This window comes from Melitaea cinxia, chromosome 21 (assembly GCF_905220565.1).
Source record: "Melitaea cinxia chromosome 21, ilMelCinx1.1, whole genome shotgun sequence".
Classification (NCBI taxonomy): Eukaryota; Metazoa; Arthropoda; class Insecta; order Lepidoptera; family Nymphalidae; genus Melitaea; species Melitaea cinxia.
Genome location: NC_059414.1, coordinates 4,610,771 through 4,631,512, shown reverse-complemented (window position 1 = coordinate 4,631,512; position 20,742 = coordinate 4,610,771). Strand labels below are relative to the sequence as shown.

Below are 20,742 nucleotides of genomic sequence, written 5' to 3'. Positions count from 1 at the left end.
ATAATTAATCAATTCTACTTAATAATCAAACAAAATTTATCGCTAAGATCTTAATTTTTTTTATTAAAACAATTTTATGACAATAGTCCGCAAAAGTGCAGCGGTTTATAAGTTTAGTAATCACAACCACAAAAATAATAGGTAACTAAGGATAAAAGAGAATGCCTAGGGAGAATCGGTTTCCGACTTTACCCGTATTAACAGACTATGCAAATATTGTAGCTATGTCATACCGATTTTCTTTGACATTGCCCTCTTGGCTCATGCCCTCGATTTCCGAATTCTCTAATAAAGATCTCTAAGCCAGTTTTACCTCCTGCTGATAAAGATCACAACACACATAAAAGTATCCAATTTACCGCAGTGTTTTGAAGCTATGTGCGTATATACATATATGTATGTAGCTTCGATACTTTATTTTTATATATGTAGGTGTGTACCTACATATATCTATGTAGATATAGGTGTATTATATACCTATAGATATCATTCTTGTCTGCAGAGAATCTCCCCGCTCGCGTCGGTCGGTCTCGCAATGCTCCTGCAACAGCATCTCGCGGAGGTCCTCTGCCGCAGCGTCACCGATGCCGCTGCCCCCCCTCAACAACACCGTGGAGATGTACGTCGAACCCGTCGTTGAAGATGTAAGTACTCGTTGCTTTTCGTTAACATAACATGGTTACGCATGTATTCAGCTATTCAACGCTGAATAAAATCAAGATAAAAGTTTGTATAGGCCATACAAATGTTTACCGTGGTCTAGGCGTTTGTGCTTGTGTATTGTGTAAAGATTTAATTTTATATTATTATTTAGGTAATATAGGTACCTAAATACTTTAAAAAAAAACATTCCATCCGGGGTGGATTTTTGTTGTAATTCGAATTAAATATTTTAATACAAAGATTAAATAGGTTCTCTCCGACGCCACTCTTATAATAAAACTAGCGACCCGCCCGGGGTTCGCACGGTTGCAAAAACTACCAGTATTCCTCTACTATATTATGCATGTATTATACATATAAACCTTCCTCTTCAATCACTCTATCTATTAAAAAAAAACCGCATCAAAATCCGTTGCGTAGTTTTAAAGATTTAAAGATACATAGGGACAGAAAAAGCGACTTTGTTTTATACTATGTAGTGATTTGGTCAACGTCGATACGTTCTGACGGTTTTGAAAGTTTGTAATAGAAAATGTTAATAAATGGATTGTAGACTAAAATGCACGCGGTATTGATTATTCACATTAGAATTTTTGAAGAAGCCTAGAATGCCTATTTCGACACCAGCAATTTATACTAAGCTAACTCATAAAAGTGAACTTTACACTAAAGGCTTATAAAAGGGACAAACTAAATACCTTTTATATTAATTAACAAACTTATTTGAAATTTGGTATCTTTAATAGTTAATTTATTCATTGCAATTTCACAATTTTTTTATTACATATAAAAACACATTTTATCAAATTCGCATTAAAAAACAAATTCTTCGAAAATTCGAGTTAGCGTAGTATATATTGTTGATGTCGATTTATTATCTATTTTATGTAGGTATACACTTTTTTACTTAACACAAAATTTTTGAAGTTATACTTCTTTTGGGAAAAATGATGAGAGTAAATTTTTACGATGCGCGCGCGCACACCGTCACAAAAAAACCCACATCCAGTTAGCTAGTCAACAAAGAAGAAATTGGCAACGTGAAGTTAGCTAGCCAATGAAGTATAACTTCTTACGTGCGTACATACTTATGTACACACACACTTTAATAATGTATTACAAGTATCAGACTTAGAGTTTAAAGTGACAGATTACATTAAAAGTGACAGATTTACGTGATTGTGTTTTATAGTACTTATAATAGGTATAATGCTTTTTTAATGACGTGTATTTTAAATATAAGTAATTGTCTATATTTTACCTTAGCGAAGCATGTTAATACATTATTTTAATTCGCACTATATCATTTATTTAAAAATATCTAATTTAATTTGTTAGATACTTTCTTTAAAAAAATAATTATTAAAAACAACTTTAATTGCCACTTTACGAGAGTCAATGGGCTTTACCATATTAAAAAAAGATCTTTAGAGGTATATATATGTTTTAAATTTGAAAATGAAAGTATTTTTATTTTTTCATTTTTTTTATTAAAGTAACATAAATCAATAAAATGAATGTCCTATAGACTGTAACGATTACAAACGGTAGCTTGGGTTTAGTTGATAATAAAGCGGTACCATCGTAAATTCTTTTTTCACTTCTGTAAAAAAACAGATTTTACTAAAATGTACATAATTATACAAGAGGAATCTGCAAATGCTTAAATCCAACAATACATATAAGACCTTAGTTCCTATTCCGGAGGTGAAAAACATCGCAAAACGATGTCCAACCTCAAAATAATCATCAAAAAATATAGTAAACTAGCTGACACCGCAAACGTTGTTTTGCTATATATGTTATTAACCCCTTAATCCCACTCCCTTATAACTTAGTTGTATGAAAATAGATGTTGGCCGATTCTCAGACCAGCCGTTTCGGAGGAGTGTGGTAACTAACATTGTGACACGAAAATTTTATATATAAGAAGAAGATAACCCATTTCACGACTTATAAAATAATTGTAATTATTTGTAAGATTAGGTTTCATATCTACGCATCGTGCCGTATAACGTTAACATTTCTTTTTACCATAAGACAAATGGGGTATCTATTTATGTAAAATTAAGATTTAAAAAAATCGTGTTTTGAAATTAAATAATTATTTTTGAACTCAAAAAAAATAGAACTTCAATTTAAGTCGATAAGTAGACAATTAACCATTATTAGGTATCACTCAAAAAAGATAAACGCAAAATTTTATTAAAGTCTCGTTATAAAAACTTACTAATTTCTATAGGGAGATATCATACATCAAACTGTTCGTATTTATACTTCTCGAGCACTCGTCTCATCGACTTCGCTATTTGTTCCGGTCGGCTGTAAAAGTATTTGTGCTGGCTGCTCCCATCCTCATTGTATATGTCGTGGTCGACTGAACCCTTCGGTGATATGAAGAGTATCCTAAAACGGTAAAATTAGTTCCAAGCATTCATTACTAAGTACTACTTATGTAAATCGTTTGTATGGGTGTTTTTTGTTAAATAGTATTTTGGTAAATAGTATTTTGGTAAAACCATCCTCCACACCTAAGACGGCTGGCAGAGCCTGAAACTAATAAGCCTTTTGCTCTCGTTTTTTATTTATTACCCAATTATTCCCTTTACTTAAAGTAACCTTGACTTTTCTTGCTCCTGTGGGTGCGGCATATGCTCACCGATAAAATATTTAAAAAATAATCTAGACAGTAGCAATAGCCAACCAGTAACACAAGTAGAAGTAGACTTTTACTACTTTGATTAGTGGAGAGTAGAGTACTTAAAAGTAATAACTAACTTATGTGACTCGTGTGACTCAGTGAGCTTGCATAAGCTTAATTACCTCTATAGCATATCACCACATTTAGATATAATAAATATTACATAATAGGTTTCCTATACACCAACATTATCTCAACCTATACCTAAGTTTGACTGAACTTACGTACCGAGGTATATATGTTCCATCGGGTGAAAATTTATTATTCTTTGGTTCTTCGTCGTCCACAAGGTTCACCATCACGAAGTGTTTGCTCAGAGATTGGATCTCGGCCGAGTTTGCGAATTTCGGTTTCAAGTTCTTGCAAGCCGAACACCAAGATTTGTGAATTATTACCATCACTGGTTTCTTGTGGTGTGTCGCGATTTGTATACCGGACTCTAGAGATCCTGCCCACACGTAACCGTTTCCAAAACCATTGTCCCTCCCATCCTGAGCTAAACAATGAACCTTATTGAAAATTGCAGACAATAAAGTTTTTGTAAAAGTGCCAGCAACCATTTTTTTTAAGTAATCTGATTAAAAATAATTTATTGAATTAAGGTATAAAGACAGATATTGAGACGATTTACAAGCATTGTTGCTGTTTATTTTAAATATGTTTATCAATCAGCCATTTTTAATAAAAAAGAAACAATCTATAAATGAAGTCATAGTGACATAGATCGCGATTAAAAACTTTTACATGACGACCAACGACATCTATGGACAAACGCTAGCAAGCACTTCGGACTATCTGTCGCTGGTCATGACTTTGTAAATGGTTAAGGACTGTATTTATAGATGGCGTTATGATAGCCTTTGTTATTTTATTTTATTAATTCTTACTTTCATGTAACAGAACCACATTATTGAAAATTTTAACATTATATTTTATTTAAGATCGAGCGATCTAATTTGCTTGCAATTCTTGCGATTTAACTGATAATCAATTTGTTTTAGGCTTTGTGAAACCGCTACAGATACAGAAGAAGGGTTAACATAAGCTAACGGTGATGTTATGGTACCCGGTTGCGGGTTTGATTCCCGCACTTGACAATGTTTGTATAGCCTAGAAACCATAAAATACTAAATTTATCCCCTAAAGTTGATCTCTCTTGATTCTCATACTACTGGGTGTCGTTGAGTGCGAGAGGTTTATACAAATTGGTCCCGTGACTTTATTTCATCACATCACATCAGCCTTCGCAATCCACTACTGGACATAGGCCTCCACAAGTTCGAGCCAAAAATGGCGTGAACTCATGTGTTTTGCCCATAATCCACCAACATCGGTACACACAGTAAAATGTTATAAGGTACCACACAGTCGATTTGAAAAACTCATTTTTATAAATCGGCTAAAAATTAAAAAGTTACAACGTCGGCTTCATACATATTGCATTGCAGAAAAAAAAAATATATTTTCATATACAAAATTGTACTTGTTACAGTTTTAAATATAAATATTAAAATATATAATTATTGAAATCCTCACAATCTTCTATAAAATCTGGATGGGAAGCTAGTTGACAATCCTACTGATATTAATAACTTTAAAAATTTGTGAGGATTCATGAATATTTGTTGCTCTTTCACGCAAATCTGTTGAACTGATTGTAAGGAAACTTGATACGTAGATAGTTGGATATCCAGACATGACACGCATAAAATACTTTTGTCTCGGTTTTTGGGAACGTCCCTCAGGATCGTATATTACACAGTTGAAACGGCGAGCTGCAGCTTGTTGTGGTTATAATTATAGAACCACTTTTGTTATTATATCGATAGGATTTTAACAATGGCTACTGCGGTGCACACAAGATAATGTATAATGCAACGATGACAAATTTTTTGAACTTATTCATGTGTATCGGCGCATGTCAGTGCGTGTGTATGTTTTTCACTTACCTCACATCGCCATCCCTCCTTGCTTTGCATGAATTAAATTGATGATATAGGTATGATAGTTTATCTAGTTTTTTTTTAATATTAAGGTAAATGGTTTGTTTTTAATACATTTGACTAAATATAGTTTTATTAGCTAATAATGTATATCTATCAGGAAAATAGTAACTCTTAGCCACACCCCTTGACTGATTCAATTGCAGTAAATTAGAACGCATGTCTGAATACCTAGTAGGGCTTATTTTAACTGATCAATATCGAATAAATATGGAGAGCATGCGATTTTACGAGATCTTAGACGTTTTACACTTACAAATTTCTGATCAAGATTCGGTAGATGGTCCTGCAATTAGGTTCTACTACCTTTGTCTTTTACTTTTGTCATTATATTAAAATGTTAGGCTTGTTACAAAATTTGAGTATTCGACTATTTTTTTTGTATTTTTTTTTTTTTTGTTACATATTTAGCATCAATCTGACAGACAAGGGGAATGAATTTATCGGTACAGACGCGTCTCGCTTGACGTGCTTTATTGGAAAAGGCAGATAAAGTATGATAATTACATGCAATGTGTACAGAACCATCTGAATCCATGCCAGCGCATTTCAAACGGTGACCACTCAACGCTCGCACGCCTACTTTTTGTAAACAACGGGTTGCTAATGATTCAAAATATTTGACAAATATTTATCACTTAGAAACCAAGATTTATCTAAATAAATAAAAAAACAGTTTCCGGTAGCTTATTTTTTTATTTTTAAAAATAAGTTCTACTTACAATAATTCAATTAACTTCGCGCGTGACAGATAATCTGTGCAAATATTCGCAACTTTTTCAAGTGAAACTTTTTTTTGTGAATGTGCGTTTGACTGCTTGAGTGAAATGATAAATTTATATGGAAGCAGCCGTCATAACAGGAGTTTGTATGGGACCGTGCGATCTCTAGTACCTAGGGCGACACCTATAGTGGGTATTGAGGATATGATGTATACGCCTTATTTCTATCACGTGCCGCCCCCGCCACAACAGATAAATACGTTTCCTGGGAGAAAGAGACGTAAACGGGTAAGAAAAACTGATCGTATTGCAAAAAAATGCTAAAAAATATTTACGTACTGTAAACTGTACTAAATATATAAACATTTTTATTAAATTTCTTGCTGTAAAAAGGGATGCTATTCTCACAAAAGAAAATATAAAACTAGGTAGGAAAACGTGTCAAACATACATTGTTCTTCTAGTTCAGTGATGTACTGGAATACCAATTCTTGTTACTAAAAAAAAAGAAATTAATGTAGAAAAATGTGATATACTTTACTTTCTTAATAATTTATATTTATAATAATATTAAATTAATTATATCGTTTGTTATTAGATACTAAAAAAGAAAAAAAAATAAGCAGAACAAATCTGTACCTCATAGGTACCGGTCTACAAATTTTTAGTAATACATGTACCTACATACTTATTTCTAAAAAAAAAAAAGAAATTAGAAAAGTGTACGTGTATTAGGTACCAAGTTAGTCATTACATATTCAGCGAACATGCTATTTAGTAGAGCTTGTGTCGATGCGTTTCACTCGATATCTCTCAATAAATAACGACATCAGTTTGTAAGAAACGTAGAACGATGTCGAAAAAACGATCAGATCGAATAATAATTTCCTTCCGTTCATTACAATTTATTTTTAAATTCAGTTACTTATAAAATTAATTGTTATATCATTTTTCCGCCTCCTTGAACTGTGGTATTATTAAATGTCAAATAGTTGATGCATCGACGAAAGAGTTTTTGTATCGTGTAAGATAATAAAAATAAATTGACTCAACTAAAACCTCATGCAAAAACTCGTAATATGTATGGAAAATGTTATTTTTGTAGTTGAGTATGAATGGTTATTGGTATAAATTAATTACTTGAATCTACGTGCAACTAAAAAACTTTATATGAAGAATAATTTAATAAGTTTAATTTAGGATAACTTTTTAAACTGCTATGGTCACTAGTAGAGGCGACGTGTTGGCGCAACGGTTACAGCACTGGTTTGTGGCTGTTGCGCTGGCGGATTCGGGTTCGATCCCCGCACATGACAAACATTTGTATTGGCCATACAGGTGTTTGCCGTGGTCTGGGTGTTTGTGCAGTCCTAATGGGTCTCAGTTGTTATCATGTACACCTGATAGCGATCCTTACTCATAGTAGGGAATATATCTGCCAACCCGCATTGGTGCAGCGTGGTGGATTAAGCTCTGATTCTTCTCCTACATGGGGAAAGATGCCTATGCCCATCAGTGGGATATTACAGACTGAAGCGTAAGCATATGGTTACTAATTTTGTTCTATCGCCATTTTTTCGGTGATCATTTTGACACTAATGTGTGCATACACATGCGTGTGCACATTCATGCCATGGTATGAACTCAAAATGTCTAATGACAAACATGGTAAATATCTAATGTGTTATCTTCATAATAGTGTTAAGTGTAAATAATACTAAAATACCGGAATGCAAAATTTAATCAAAAGGCGCAAAATGAGAATCAATGTTTTAATATCATAAATATTAATCGCATATTTTTCATCATTCCACACTGTTTAGATATAAAGTGGTGTATAGTAAATAGTAGTATAGTATTTGTGATTTTAAAACTGGCAAACTAGAGATACTTCTTCTAGAAAGAAATCTGCTTCTGATAGTCTTCTAATCATTTCAGCGTAATGATTTAAACCCTGAAGCCTGTCTCAATAAAAACATCAAAGATAGATATTTCATTAAATAACATTACTTTATAGAAGTTGCTCGAAATAATCATCGGCAAACGATGAATCAGAATTGATACTATCCTGACTTATTACAACTCTTGCTGCTCATAAAAACAAAACTAACATTGGTATAAAACAAAATAGGTAGAGCGGATAAACATCTATATTCACAAAGTAGACAAACAAAAACAAAACTGGCCTGAATAAAAATGTTTAGTTTAGTTAGCTCTGTACAACAAAATAATAAATAAAAATATGTTATGTAGGAAATAATGCATAAATAAATTCAGTAGGAAATTATGAATGCAGCGAATTTTGACAGAAAAAGGCCTGCCTTAATAATATTTGGCGGAAAACTTCCAAAATGTAGGTGTACAAGGGTTCTCGATCTATAGGTACTATAGATTGATGAGATATTTATTAAAAAATATATAGGTATATAAGATCTCTGTAGTATTAAATATATTAAAAAGAGTATGTTGTATTTTTTTTTACTGTTTACCTATAAGTATCGCCTACTAAAATATTTTCCTATTAAACAAATGCAGATGATGTGTCAATTGTAAAATGTGTTAAGTATCGTCGCGTGATGGTCGCGTGTGTGGCCGCTATTGAGCGTCCCGTTCTCATTCATTGGCTTCATACATGACAGAAATCGAATAAATATTTTAAATATAAAACACTTTCTAAAAACAGTTTATTAACTTAAGTAAAATATATGTACTTATTTAGATTAAACATTTAAAATTTTATAAAAAAAGAGTATTTTGATTTTTCAATAGCCCGACTCACAGCTGTCACGTACCCAAAGGATAATAAATAATAAATAAAATAAAAATAAAAAAGCCTATTATTTCTTCCAGAAATTGCTAGTTTACAAGTTAAATTGGTTTGTTAGTATCAATAATTTTTTTGTTACTTTTTCTATTTTTTTTTTTTGTTATTTATTTATCTATTATTATTTTTTTTGTTCTTTATTTATCTTATTTGTATATTTAATGGTTAGTAATTACAGTTTAATATAAAAATATTTAGATACGTTATTATCATAGATATAGTATGTAACTATTTTAATAAAATTATTCTGTAAGAACCTTTCTGCAGGTAAAGGCCTCCTCCAAATTTAGCCAGTTTTCTCTGAATTGTACTGTTTGTGTCCAGTTTGAACCCGCTATAGGTTTGATTTTGTCCTCCCATCTGGTGTAAGGTCTACCTTTCTTGCTTTTGCCTACTGGCCCCCTCCGTTCTGTCACCTTTTTTGTCCACCTTTGATCTTGCAGGCGTGCTATGTAAAGGCGTGCAAAGGACGCTACGCTACAGCCTGTAATATCCCACTGATGGGCATAGGCATCTTTCCCCATGTAGGAGAAGGATCAGAGCTTAATCCACCACGCTGCTCCAATGCGGGTTGGCAGATATATTTCCTACTATGAGTAACGATCGCTATCAGGTGTACATGATAACAACCGGGACCGACGGCTTAACGCGCTCTCCGAGGCACGGTGGGGAGACCCACAAGGACTGCACAAACACCCAGACCACGGCAAACACCTGTATGGCCAATACAAATGTTTGTCATGTGCGGGGATCGAACTCGCGGCGTCCATTGTAAAGGTTACCAAGGTTTGCAAAGGATACCATTGTATTATTAAACAAGTTCTCATAGAGCATGTTTAGGCACCATATATTAACGACATGTTTTCCATGGATATTAAATAAAAATAAAATCTAATAATAATAACTCTCAAAGATCCACATACAAGGAAGTTTTATTTATTTACTTAGAACCCGTCTTTTGCTAGCGTGATCTTAGCACTTATTTTAGTTTTGTAACGTGAACGCAGGAATTTTTATTCAGCGCGTATACGTTGCTTTCAAATATCAAAATACTTATACGATATATTTATTATTTTTTCAACAAGTAGAAAAAAAAATTAAAAAGTTGTTAATCTACACCTTGACTTTATTTAGATCATAATAATTTTTCATGTTAAAAAATAACGTCATATATATGAAACTCGCTATACATAGCTAATTATATTGTTATATTATGTTGTATTATTATATGACAATGCTTCGAAACCTTAGAATCTCCTCTCTGATGTTTCTAAGTAATTTTTTTCATTAGGTTGATATTCTCTTGTTAAATCAGATACTGATATCATTCCAAAAGAATATTGGACGAGAGCCGTCATTGATAGCACCATGAGCGCAATTTTTAATTGATCCTTTTTGTTCATAACGACAGCTTTGAAGCAATTGCTATAAGTAATTAATTAGTAATTTTTTACTAACACAAGCATAAAAATACTAAATTTATAACAAAATAACTATGAACGAAAGCTTAAAATAACGATTTCTGTTATTCCTTGGGTTTTTCGTCAAAAAGAGTCAAATCTGTCATTTTCATTATTTAACAGATAATAACAAATTTTGTTAGACATTATAAAAACACAACGTACTTTGTATATTATTATGTAATTTATTTAAAAAAAAGTATATTTTCGTACGTGCTAGAAAATTGTATTAATCACTTTTCTGGTTTCTTAATATACCACTTAAATTAAATTGCTCTTTTTTAGTATTTAATTGTAATTTTACAGCACACAATATAAATATCTTTTTATACTCATTCCAGTGTAATCTTAACTGTTAATGCCTAAAATTTTTTGGTAATTAAAACTTTTTCATCTAGGTTGCTGCTATTTAGAACGGCAATATATTTAATTTATTTTGAAATAAAATACCTTAAAAATAATAATAAAATATAATAAAATAAAAACTTAAAAATTCAAAATTGTGTTTAAGGTTTCGTGCAAGGCTGATTGACACAATCTTTCGGACAGGGAGGCATTGATTCTTTCACAGATTTTCGATCGCAAGGATCTGATCTTATGATTGTAGTCAGGGTCTTCTCTGGGGTAAAATACCCAAAAGAATATAAAAGAGCCGTAACAGACCCCAGAAGTATAGCTGCAATTTGAAGCTGATCCTTCTTTTCTCTCTGATCAGAAAGTTTTCTTGCCCCCAAACGATCTTTAATAACAGCAAGAAAATCTTTTCGTGGCGTCAAATGCCACAAATGCGTTGGCTTGATTCCGTTTATTCTTTTTAACATACCGACTTTTAATTTTGAATAATTTGTTGAATTAATTATATGTTATAACCATGTTTAAGTAATCTAAAAATAAACAAAAAGTTAGTTATGATTAAGCAATGATGACTTGATAAATCAAATGAAACCATAAATTCCTTTATTCAAGTAGGCTTTAAAAGCTCACTTTAATCGAAATCGTATTTTAATGTACAATTTTATATTCGATCAATAGATATTAATTTGTAATAATTATATCTAATTATGAAGCTACCACCAATTTGGAACTTAAATTTAAGCTGAGAAGAATCGGCAAAAATGAAACAGTTACTTTTTCCAAAACGACCGTTTTTACGGTACCAGTTTTGAATTTAAAATTATTCGTCAATAAAAATATACAATAACAATGAAAAAGAATAAATAAAAAATAAGTTCACTGGACATCTTTTAAATTAACATTCTAGAGGAAGTAAGTCTTAAATAATTTTTGACTTCATCAACTGAGAACTTGATTCAGATCAAATCAACATACCTACCTCTATTGTCTGCGACCGCCACGTTTGCGATTTTTTTCTAAAACTGTTGCAATGCAAGAGAATACTGTTGATATTGTTACTATCATTATCAATTCTTGTCGGTTCATGTCATTTTATGTTTATGTTTACATGTCAGTTTTTTTTTCTTAAAAGTTGATAGTTACCGTCTTTTGAAGACGTTATCATAAATACAGGAAATTAATATTTGAAAAAGTTTCTATAACAAAGTTTTAATATAGACTTAAACTACATTATTTGAAATACATTTTTAGATTCTTGTAATTAATAATGTTTAGAAATTTAAAATATGCTTTATTTATCGTACTACATAATCTAGTAACTATAGCTGTGTTAGAATTAATCAACTTAAAAAAATAGCAACTAAAAAAATGTCATCGTAGCATTGACTTACAGCCGTGAGGGCAAGAGATAGGATTGTGTAAGAACTTTCACTTACATTTTCAAGTCATATACGAGTTTAAAGCTTATACCTCAAGTTCATTAAATTGCCTTTATAAGGAATTCTCTTTCCATACCAATAATTTAAACAAATGCTCAACTTTCTCGAAATATTGAATAATTACAAAAAATATTTTGAGAACATTAAGTTTTAAAAACAAAAAGTAATTGTTAAGTTTGTACGAAGTTTTTTTTTTAAATTTAGATCAGTTAGTAAAGTGATTCATCAATTTATGATAACGTTATAACATTAGGAACATCAATAAAATTCTGACAAGCGACTGTTCCGTGATAGAACCAATTTATTTGTTAATTTCAATCCCAAGAAATAGAACTAGACCGTTGTTACATGTTTGCCAATTACATCTATGCTGATTTATTTATTTATTTTTATATATAGAATATAAAAAATAGATTCCAGGTAAGAATTGCTAGCATATTTAGACCTTGGCAGTGAAGTTGTGAGCGTTTTACTAGTAGAACTGCTTTTAAAATTTGGGTAAGAATAGACCCTTGAAATCTCTGGAATATTTATTTCAAACCTTATTATGATGTTCTAAAGTCGGAAATTAAAGTAAAGTTTTTTTTTTTCTTTTAAGATGAGACATTAGTCTCTGCGAGGGACCGTGCCGTTCGGCCTTCACCAGAGATGCATTGAACCGGTTCGATTTATCGATAGGGTCAATCGTTTCTCTGATCAAATGTGTGGATAAACGGCCATCTACAATACTATAATCCAATAATTTAATTAAGTAACGAGCTCTCAATTTATAAATCGTTAAAACACTTTAATTATTGTACTGAATTGAAAGGATATTTTATAAACATTTGAAGGAGGTAAACGAGGCAGCTTTAGAGACGCTCGGTTGTAAAAAGTGGCTTTTCTAGTGACGAGTGCGCAGAGCTATTATGTTTTTCAACTACAACTTAACTTTCAAGCTTCGAGCCTCTCCGAGTCCGTGCCGTGCCTCGTAGTGGGAGCAAAACCTGTAGATACTGTTCGCTTACTTCGGGGCGGAGTACCTGCTCGTATGCCGTCCCTTTCACTCTCGTCGCCGACGCAGCTCCCTCGATAGCTCCCGTCTCATCGCACAACTCTGGTATGCAAAGATTGATAGCGTATATGACCATTTGGTTTTGAAACTCCCGAGAAATCACGCACGGTTAACTTTTCGCCGCCTGGCGTCCTTAGTTAGGATCGGACGGACGTGCTGCTGTAAAACGCAGCCTCTAAACTTTATTTATTTAATAACAATGAAACAAGTATCGAATACAGCATCGGTACGGGGAGCCGTCTGTTCGTGATTCGTAGAAGTATTTCTTTGTGTGGATCGGTTGTGTTGTGCGATTTCATTATTTTGTGCTAAGTTTTGTTTTTCTGGTAAAGTAGTATCGGTGATCGAGATATTCGTGGAGACTGAGATGTGCGGTGATATAGATTGGTCAGCGAGTGAATAATGATAATACAGCAATGGATCCAATGGCAGACAACGGATTAGTAGTGAACAATTTGAATCATGTCCGGACTGACTCTCAGGTAAGTTGTAGGTATCGATGAGGCAAAACACGTTTGCCGTTGCATACCTGCCTATGAATAAGTGCAATGACTCCCCAATTATTTCTTAGTTTTCACGAGTAAATAAATATATAATACATAGCGTGTGTTCGTATGTTTATCATGAATCTTGGCCGATTTCGAAGTAGGTATAGTGTTTTGACCGATCGAGTTGAATAAACTCTCTTTTTGGTGTTTCTGACGTTATTGTTATATTACTTTGTAATGTGTATAACTTTTATGTAAATTACATTTATGTTATAAAATATAGCATAATATTGTTATTGTACGAACACTTTGAGCTCACAATAACGAGTTATAGCTATGGGTATAAATCAAAATTTAAAAAAAAAAAACAAATTATATAAAAAAAAATAGTGATGTAATAACTAATGATCTACGCAGATTTAAAAACTAAAAACCTCTTTTCTAAGAAGATAATTATGTGAACTATAAAATTAATTGTCCATTGCGTATTCTCCGAATTACTTGTCTAAAACTTGTTGTCAAGTAAGGACATTAGACAAACATGAACATCGACATAAGTCAGTCTATGAAGTAGTTCTCACGTTACAAAAACAATTAGCGTAATTATAACGTGTACGACATAACAGGAGGCTTGTAACAACCTTTTATCTTTCGACTAGCTGTGCCCCGCGGCCTAACCCGCAATAATTTGGGGGGAAAAAATATCCTTTAGCATTCCTCGGTAAATGGGCTATCCAACTACGCTTCAGCTTGTAATATCCCACTACTGAGCATAAGCCTCTTTCCCCATGTAGGAGAAGGATCAGAGCTTAATCCACCACACTGCTCCAATGTGGTTTGGCGGATATATTCCCTACTATGAGTAACGATCGCGATCAGGTGTACATGATTACAACCGGGACCGATGGCTTAACGTGCTCTCCGAGGCACGGTGGGGAAACCCACAAGGACTGCACAAACACCCAGACCACGGCAAACACCTGTATGGCCAATACAAATGTTTGTCATGTGCGGGGATCGAACCCGAGGGTTACGCCATATTCGATAAACAGAAAAATAAACTAACAAAATTATTAAAAACGTTTTTTGAGTTGTTGTTGTGAAAAAATACCGTTATTTTGAAATCACAGACAAACACTTCAATTTTATTTATATGTATAAATGAGCCACACAACTAAAACGAGATGAAATAAAACTATAATGTTTTTTCAATAAATTCAAGAGTTGTTAACTAAACATCTACAAGAAATATTGCCTTGATAGCATTCGTTATGATACAAAATTATAACTCAGTTGGTACTTGGTCGTACCGAAGCTTTGATGACGTGGGATGATATGCCATGCTTTTAAGGCAAGTTACATACTATTCCAAAGTCTGTCTTTACCTTATACCATAGTTTCTCAGATACCTTGAATTTCATCTGCTTTAATATTTATAGCCATTGTTACACTACAGTCTAGACTAGATATTTTATAGCTTAATTAAGGATGGTTTTCTAATAATTTAAGGAACTGTTTTAGTAGTTATCCAAACAAATTTTCTTCTATATCTTAGAAGTTAAAGATAGAAATAAGGGCGGCTCAATATTCAAGACTTAGTATTCCGTAGTAACATATTTGTGAAAAGTTTACATAAATTTATGATATTTTATATTTTCTAAATACCTCTTCCCTCCTATTAACATATAACCTACTTCACTCATTTTCGGTGATAATATCATTCTCTTGATGAAGAATTTTTAATATCAATAAAAAAAATTGGTACTCAAATTTCCGCACGTAGGAACGTAGCAGTAGCAGTAGTTGGAGAAGTGGCCTTTTCGCCGAGGCCAGCCTGTCGCTGGAGGGATCCTGTTGTCTGCAGATCCGGGACCCTCCAATTAAAGCGGCTGAAAGCTCCCGTAGGGGTTTTGGTCGGTATTGCACCCCCAAGTACTGAAGCTGACATACGGTCTAGAAATGCCTACCCGGGCATCCTAGATATCAACCGTAAATGGGTTCCCCTGCGACACCAAAAAAAAAAACAGTAGCTAACGTAGTAATTAAAAAATATGTACATATAATTATTTATTATTATTTCAAATGTTCATTAGGTACGGCTCAATACGGTTTTATTTACTTTTTAGCCTCGGAATCCTAAAACGTAACAAAACTAACAATTGTTCTTGATTAAATGAAATATAATATGGATATTTTCTCTTTCACTTAATATTTTATGGGATAAAGGTGGCCGGCCTAAAACAAAGGTCAGCCCAAAAATATTTGAATATTTGATGTTAATTAGACTGTTAAGTTTTTTTTTTTCTATAAATAAACGAATTTGATTGAATATTGTATTATTTGTCATATTTTGGGTACAAATATGCATATGGGAGCAATAAGACATAGTATTCCTATACTATGGATCTTTACCTCCCGAAATTCGTCTTATGAATTCGTACGAGAAATCACATCTTTCCTACCTTATTAAATTATGAGGAAGTGCACCTAAAACTAGACTAAAGAATAGCAAATACTTTAGAATATAATTGTGTTTGCTCGCAAACGAAAAAAAAAACCGACTTCAATTACATCGACGAGTAATACAACGTAAATCGACGAAAAAAATAGTCAAGTAACTACGCGTTATCAAAGATTACTCAAAAAGTAGTTATCAGATCTCAATAAAATTTATATGTGACCACATGACAAACATCAGCTTTCGATTAAATTAAAAATTATTAAAATCGGTACACCCAGTAAAAAGTTATTGCGGATTTTCAAGTGTTTCCCTCGATTTCTCTGGGATTCCATCATCAGATCCTGGTTTCCTTATCATGGTACTAAACTAGGGATATCTCCTTTCCAACAAAAAAAGAATTATCAAAATCGGTACTTCCAGTAGAAAGTTATGCGGTATAATACAACGTAGGTCGACGACAAAAGCGTCAAGTAAAAACGCATTATTAGATATAACTCGAAAAGTAGTTGTTAGATGTCAAATAAATTTAAATGGAACCAATTGGCACACACCACCTTTCGATTAAAAAAAAAATGTCGAAATCGGTCCACACGGTCAAAAGTTCCGATGTAACAATACATAAAAAAAAACAGTCGAATTGAGAACCTCCTCCTTTTTGGAAGTCGGTTAAAAAACGTAAAAGTTCTCATCAACTACGATTTTATGACAAGCACTGATATAATCTATAAAGAAACAAAAATAATGAATATCTACAAATTATCTATATATTGCGATCACCAATCCGCCTGCCTAGCGTGGTGACTATGGGCAAAACACATAAGTTCACGCCATTTTTGCAGTGAACTTTTGGAGGCCTATGTCCAGCAGTGGACTGTGATACGCTGAAATGATGATGATGATGACGATGATCTATATATTAATATGTGAAGCAAAAGCTTTGTACCCCTTTTTACGAAAATAGTGCGGACGGAGGAGTATGAAATTTCGCACACTTATAGTTTATATAAAAAAGGAGTGCAGAATGCTAATATTTTAAAAAAATTATGCAAAAAAAAAATACATTAAATCAATAAAAAAAATATTACACACGCTACCATGTATTTTAGATACACGTGTCAATCAAATTGAGAATATATTATAGACTATATATTAATATTGTCTTTACTGAATTTAGATAAACTTAAATAAAATACATCCACGTTGGTTCACACGTTGACACTTATATGTATGTATGTGGCTTCTCGGATTGATACATAGCTAATGCTCGGTTACTATGTGTCGTACTGTCAAAGTGTGATGTATTGTCACTTCAGTTTAATTAAGCTTTCTAATGGTGAATGAATGATGTATGTGTATCGATTACAAACAAGTAGATCTTTTTCTCTTTATAATATTGATGTAGATTGGATGTATAAACTAACAACAGCCCTGGTTTAAGGGTGCGTGTAGACGCCTAAGCACCGACGGTTTGCTGGTTCGATTCCCGCTCGGGATGGATAGGTGTTTGTATTTGTACTAATATTTTATTCCGGTTTCGATGTCTGTCCTTGTGGGTTTCCTACCGTACCTTGGAGAGAACGTTAACATGTCGATCCCGGTTACAATCACAAATACCTGATGATGACCAGCGTGGTGGATTAAACTCCAATTCTGATTCTACATGTAAAGAGAGGTCTATTCTCAGCGGTGGGAAGTTATGGGCTGAATAGTGATCGTTTTTGTTGAGTATTAATAGGTACTATAGTATATTAGGTTAGTGGTAGAAAAATTAGGCAATTATTTTTAGTACATATTTAAAAATAAATAGACAAATATATCTTTATAACTAAAATTGAAATAGGTACTAAAGTTAATATGTTGTTTAAAAAAAATACAATAATGCATATAATAAAATCTTTCATCCGTAATATAAAAGGCGTAAAAAATCATATGAAATAATTAAACATCCTTTCACGTCCGTCACATCGAAAACTTATTAGTGCAGGTTGTGTATGTACCCCCAGTCACCTGTCCATAATGTTAATATAAAGACGTAACAAAATAAAGAGCCGTAAAATCAAATGGATGGCCGACTTGAAAAGGTAGCATTTTTTGCACGGAGAATATTCAAAATCGGAAAAGGCACATGTCAGATGACGTCAGCGCTCCGCCAGAACCAGTTTCGCGCCAATTCGCAGCTGTCGACGGCAAAGCGGTTGGACCGCCAATAATTTACCCTTTTTGCTTTATTTTTCTTTTCTTTCGGCCTCGGGCTTCAGCCTCCGAGATACACCGTTAACTTCTCTAATTATGGGCTATTCTTTCCCTTTTTATTATTTTTTTACAATGCTATATTTATAAAGGTGAAGAACAATAAAATTCCTTTTTTTTTTAAATTATGACTGAATGACTGTATGACTAAGAATTTTTTCGAGTAAATTAAACCAAACAAAAAAGATTATTGTTTAGTCTGTGGCGATCCAGGTAGGTTTGCAAATCCGCGGGTCTAGCAGAATGACTCATTCGTGTTCCCACATATCAAAGTTTCTGATTCATTAGTTTTAAAATTAAAAAAAAACTTCGTAAATATTGTAACACTGTATAAATTTCTTTCCTTTGTAAAAAATAACGAAGTTCACTAAAAACAAAATATTTAATATTGCCAGTTCTATAAAATTTCAATAATAGTAATCTTATCCAAGATGTTACTAGTAAGAAACGACATGCTTAAAATAGGGTTCTCTATAAATTGCTAATATAGGTCACATCGGTTACCTAGGCTTCCTGCGGCTGCAAATGGCGAAAATAACTACGATTGCACACTTGCCACTTCAATCAATGCTATTTAAGTTGACTTTATTTTAAACTATTAACTAATTTTGACGTATGTGCCTGTGATGACAAATCAAATCAAAAATGTCTTTTTTAAAGTTAAAAAAGTAGCCTTCAAAAGCACTACAGAATTGTCTTTATATTATGTGTAATATTATTGCTTAGTAAATTTATAATGCTTAATCTGAAGACACCACCAATTCGGAATTTATGATTCAGTTTGAGATTCTACTTCTTTAGAGAATCTGAATAAATGTGTTTGCTTCCAAGCGAAAAAAAAACCGACTTCAATTACATGGCCCAGTACCATAACGTACCTACGTTGTTTTTTCGAATTTGACGAAACAATATTCAAGTGAATACGCATTATCAAAGATTACTCCAAAAATTGTTATCACACCTTAATCAAAATTTAATAGAACTATATGACATGCATCAGCTTTAAATCAAAACAAAAATCATCAAAATCGGTACACCACTAAAAAGTTATGAGGTAAAACGTAGGTCGATGAAAAAGTAGTTAAGTAAATGTGCATTTTTAGCGATAGCTCAAAACGTCCTTGTCAGATTTTAATTAGAACCACGTAACACCCACCACCCTTCGACAAAAAAAAAATCATCGAAATCGGTCCACCCTGTCAAAAGTTCTGAAGTATCATACCTACATAAAAAATACATTCGAATTGAGAAGCCCTCTTTTTTTGTAGTCGGTAAAAAAAACTGCGCAGCTAAACTGGCAAACTTCGTACCGCAAGATTTTTTTTCGTGAATACAACGTTTTTTCTTTTATACACAAAAAATGCACATAGGTCCTGATAATAATAAAAATTGAATTGAATAATACGTTTTTATCAATTTTAATAATGTAAAGACGAGAAGGGTTTTAAAATATATAATTATTATTATATATGCCAAAAAAAATATGTCGGTAATGAGACTACTAAGCTCTCCGAATCAGCTAGTTTCTTAACAATTATTTACTTTCAAATACGTCTAAATACGAAAGTGGTCAACTTTTTATAATAATTGTTATAACTTTCATAAGAACCTACTTACTGGAGACGCGAAAATGTCTCAACAATTTGCTCATGACTATTAAAAGCATCGGATGTGAAAAACAGCAACTTTACAGGAGAGCGATTCAAAGTGTAAATTGCGTGTATCTTTTTATTTATTTTAAGCAGGATCATGAAATTTTAAAGTAATGCTGTACAGGCTATTTATGTTTAATATTATTACTAGCTGGCATTTAATGTGTAAATATTAGAAAAGTCACTTGTTAAATTTTTAACAGATTAAGACTAATAGGTACTGATTTGTCAGTAATACCACAACTGAATAATATATGCATGAAATAAAAAAATTCTCTTCAGCTGATGATAGACTTGGTTAGTTGGGAACGTTTTATGAAATAAACAAAAAAATGTAATTATGCAGTTCCGACGATGTTAATAGTCACTAGCGAATTACTCCCTTGTATAAAACAAAAAACTGTCTCTAGTTTGAAAGAAATGCCTTATTAAAACTTTTAAAATGTACAAATAATTTACTATTAAATGTAAAAGCGGGAAAGATAAGGAGCTCAAAATATAAAAGACAAAAAAAAATTATAATGTACAAATTAAAGTAAGAGGCAACACGCATAGTTTCTCCTCGACATTAGCCAAATAATATACTAATCTGAACAAATTAACCATACACCGCTCACACACAACTAAAAACTAAATCGATTTAATACTCGTACTATAAATCCATGCGAAAA

The 20,742-nt window shown here is 32.6% G+C and overlaps 2 protein-coding genes and 1 long non-coding RNA gene across 3 annotated transcripts in view; 1 reads left to right on the top strand and 2 right to left on the bottom strand.

Moving 5' to 3' along the window:
- LOC123664243 (tight junction protein ZO-1-like) overlaps positions 1-20,742 on the top strand; it is a 67,184-nt gene that overhangs the window by 1,706 nt on the left and 44,736 nt on the right. Inside the window, exon 2 of the mRNA XM_045598837.1 lies at positions 503-644. Coding sequence (XP_045454793.1) covers positions 503-644 — 142 coding nt within the window. The remainder of the gene's footprint in view (positions 1-502; positions 645-20,742) is intronic.
- LOC123663921 (thioredoxin domain-containing protein 12-like) lies at positions 2,848-4,051 on the bottom strand. The gene is made up of 2 exons (XM_045598564.1): positions 3,593-4,051; positions 2,848-3,069 (listed from the first exon to the last, which is right to left on the bottom strand). Exons 1-2 carry the CDS (start codon positions 3,922-3,924, stop codon positions 2,913-2,915), a joined length of 489 nt encoding a protein of 162 aa, XP_045454520.1. The 5' UTR covers positions 3,925-4,051; the 3' UTR covers positions 2,848-2,912.
- Positions 6,044-6,607, bottom strand: LOC123663922. The gene is made up of 2 exons (XR_006744722.1): positions 6,429-6,607; positions 6,044-6,354 (listed from the first exon to the last, which is right to left on the bottom strand). It is a non-coding gene; the product is annotated as an uncharacterized LOC123663922 (long non-coding RNA).

What these genes read in the sequence shown, in the direction of transcription:
- LOC123663921 (XM_045598564.1), bottom strand. Translation starts at nt 3,924, where the DNA reads ATGGTTGCTGGCACTTTTACAAAAACTTTATTGTCTGCAATTTTCAAT. An exon ending in GATGGAACATATATACCTCG is followed by an intron (nt 3,070 to 3,592) that starts GTACGTAAGTTC and finishes TTACCGTTTTAG; the next exon opens with GATACTCTTCATATCACCGA.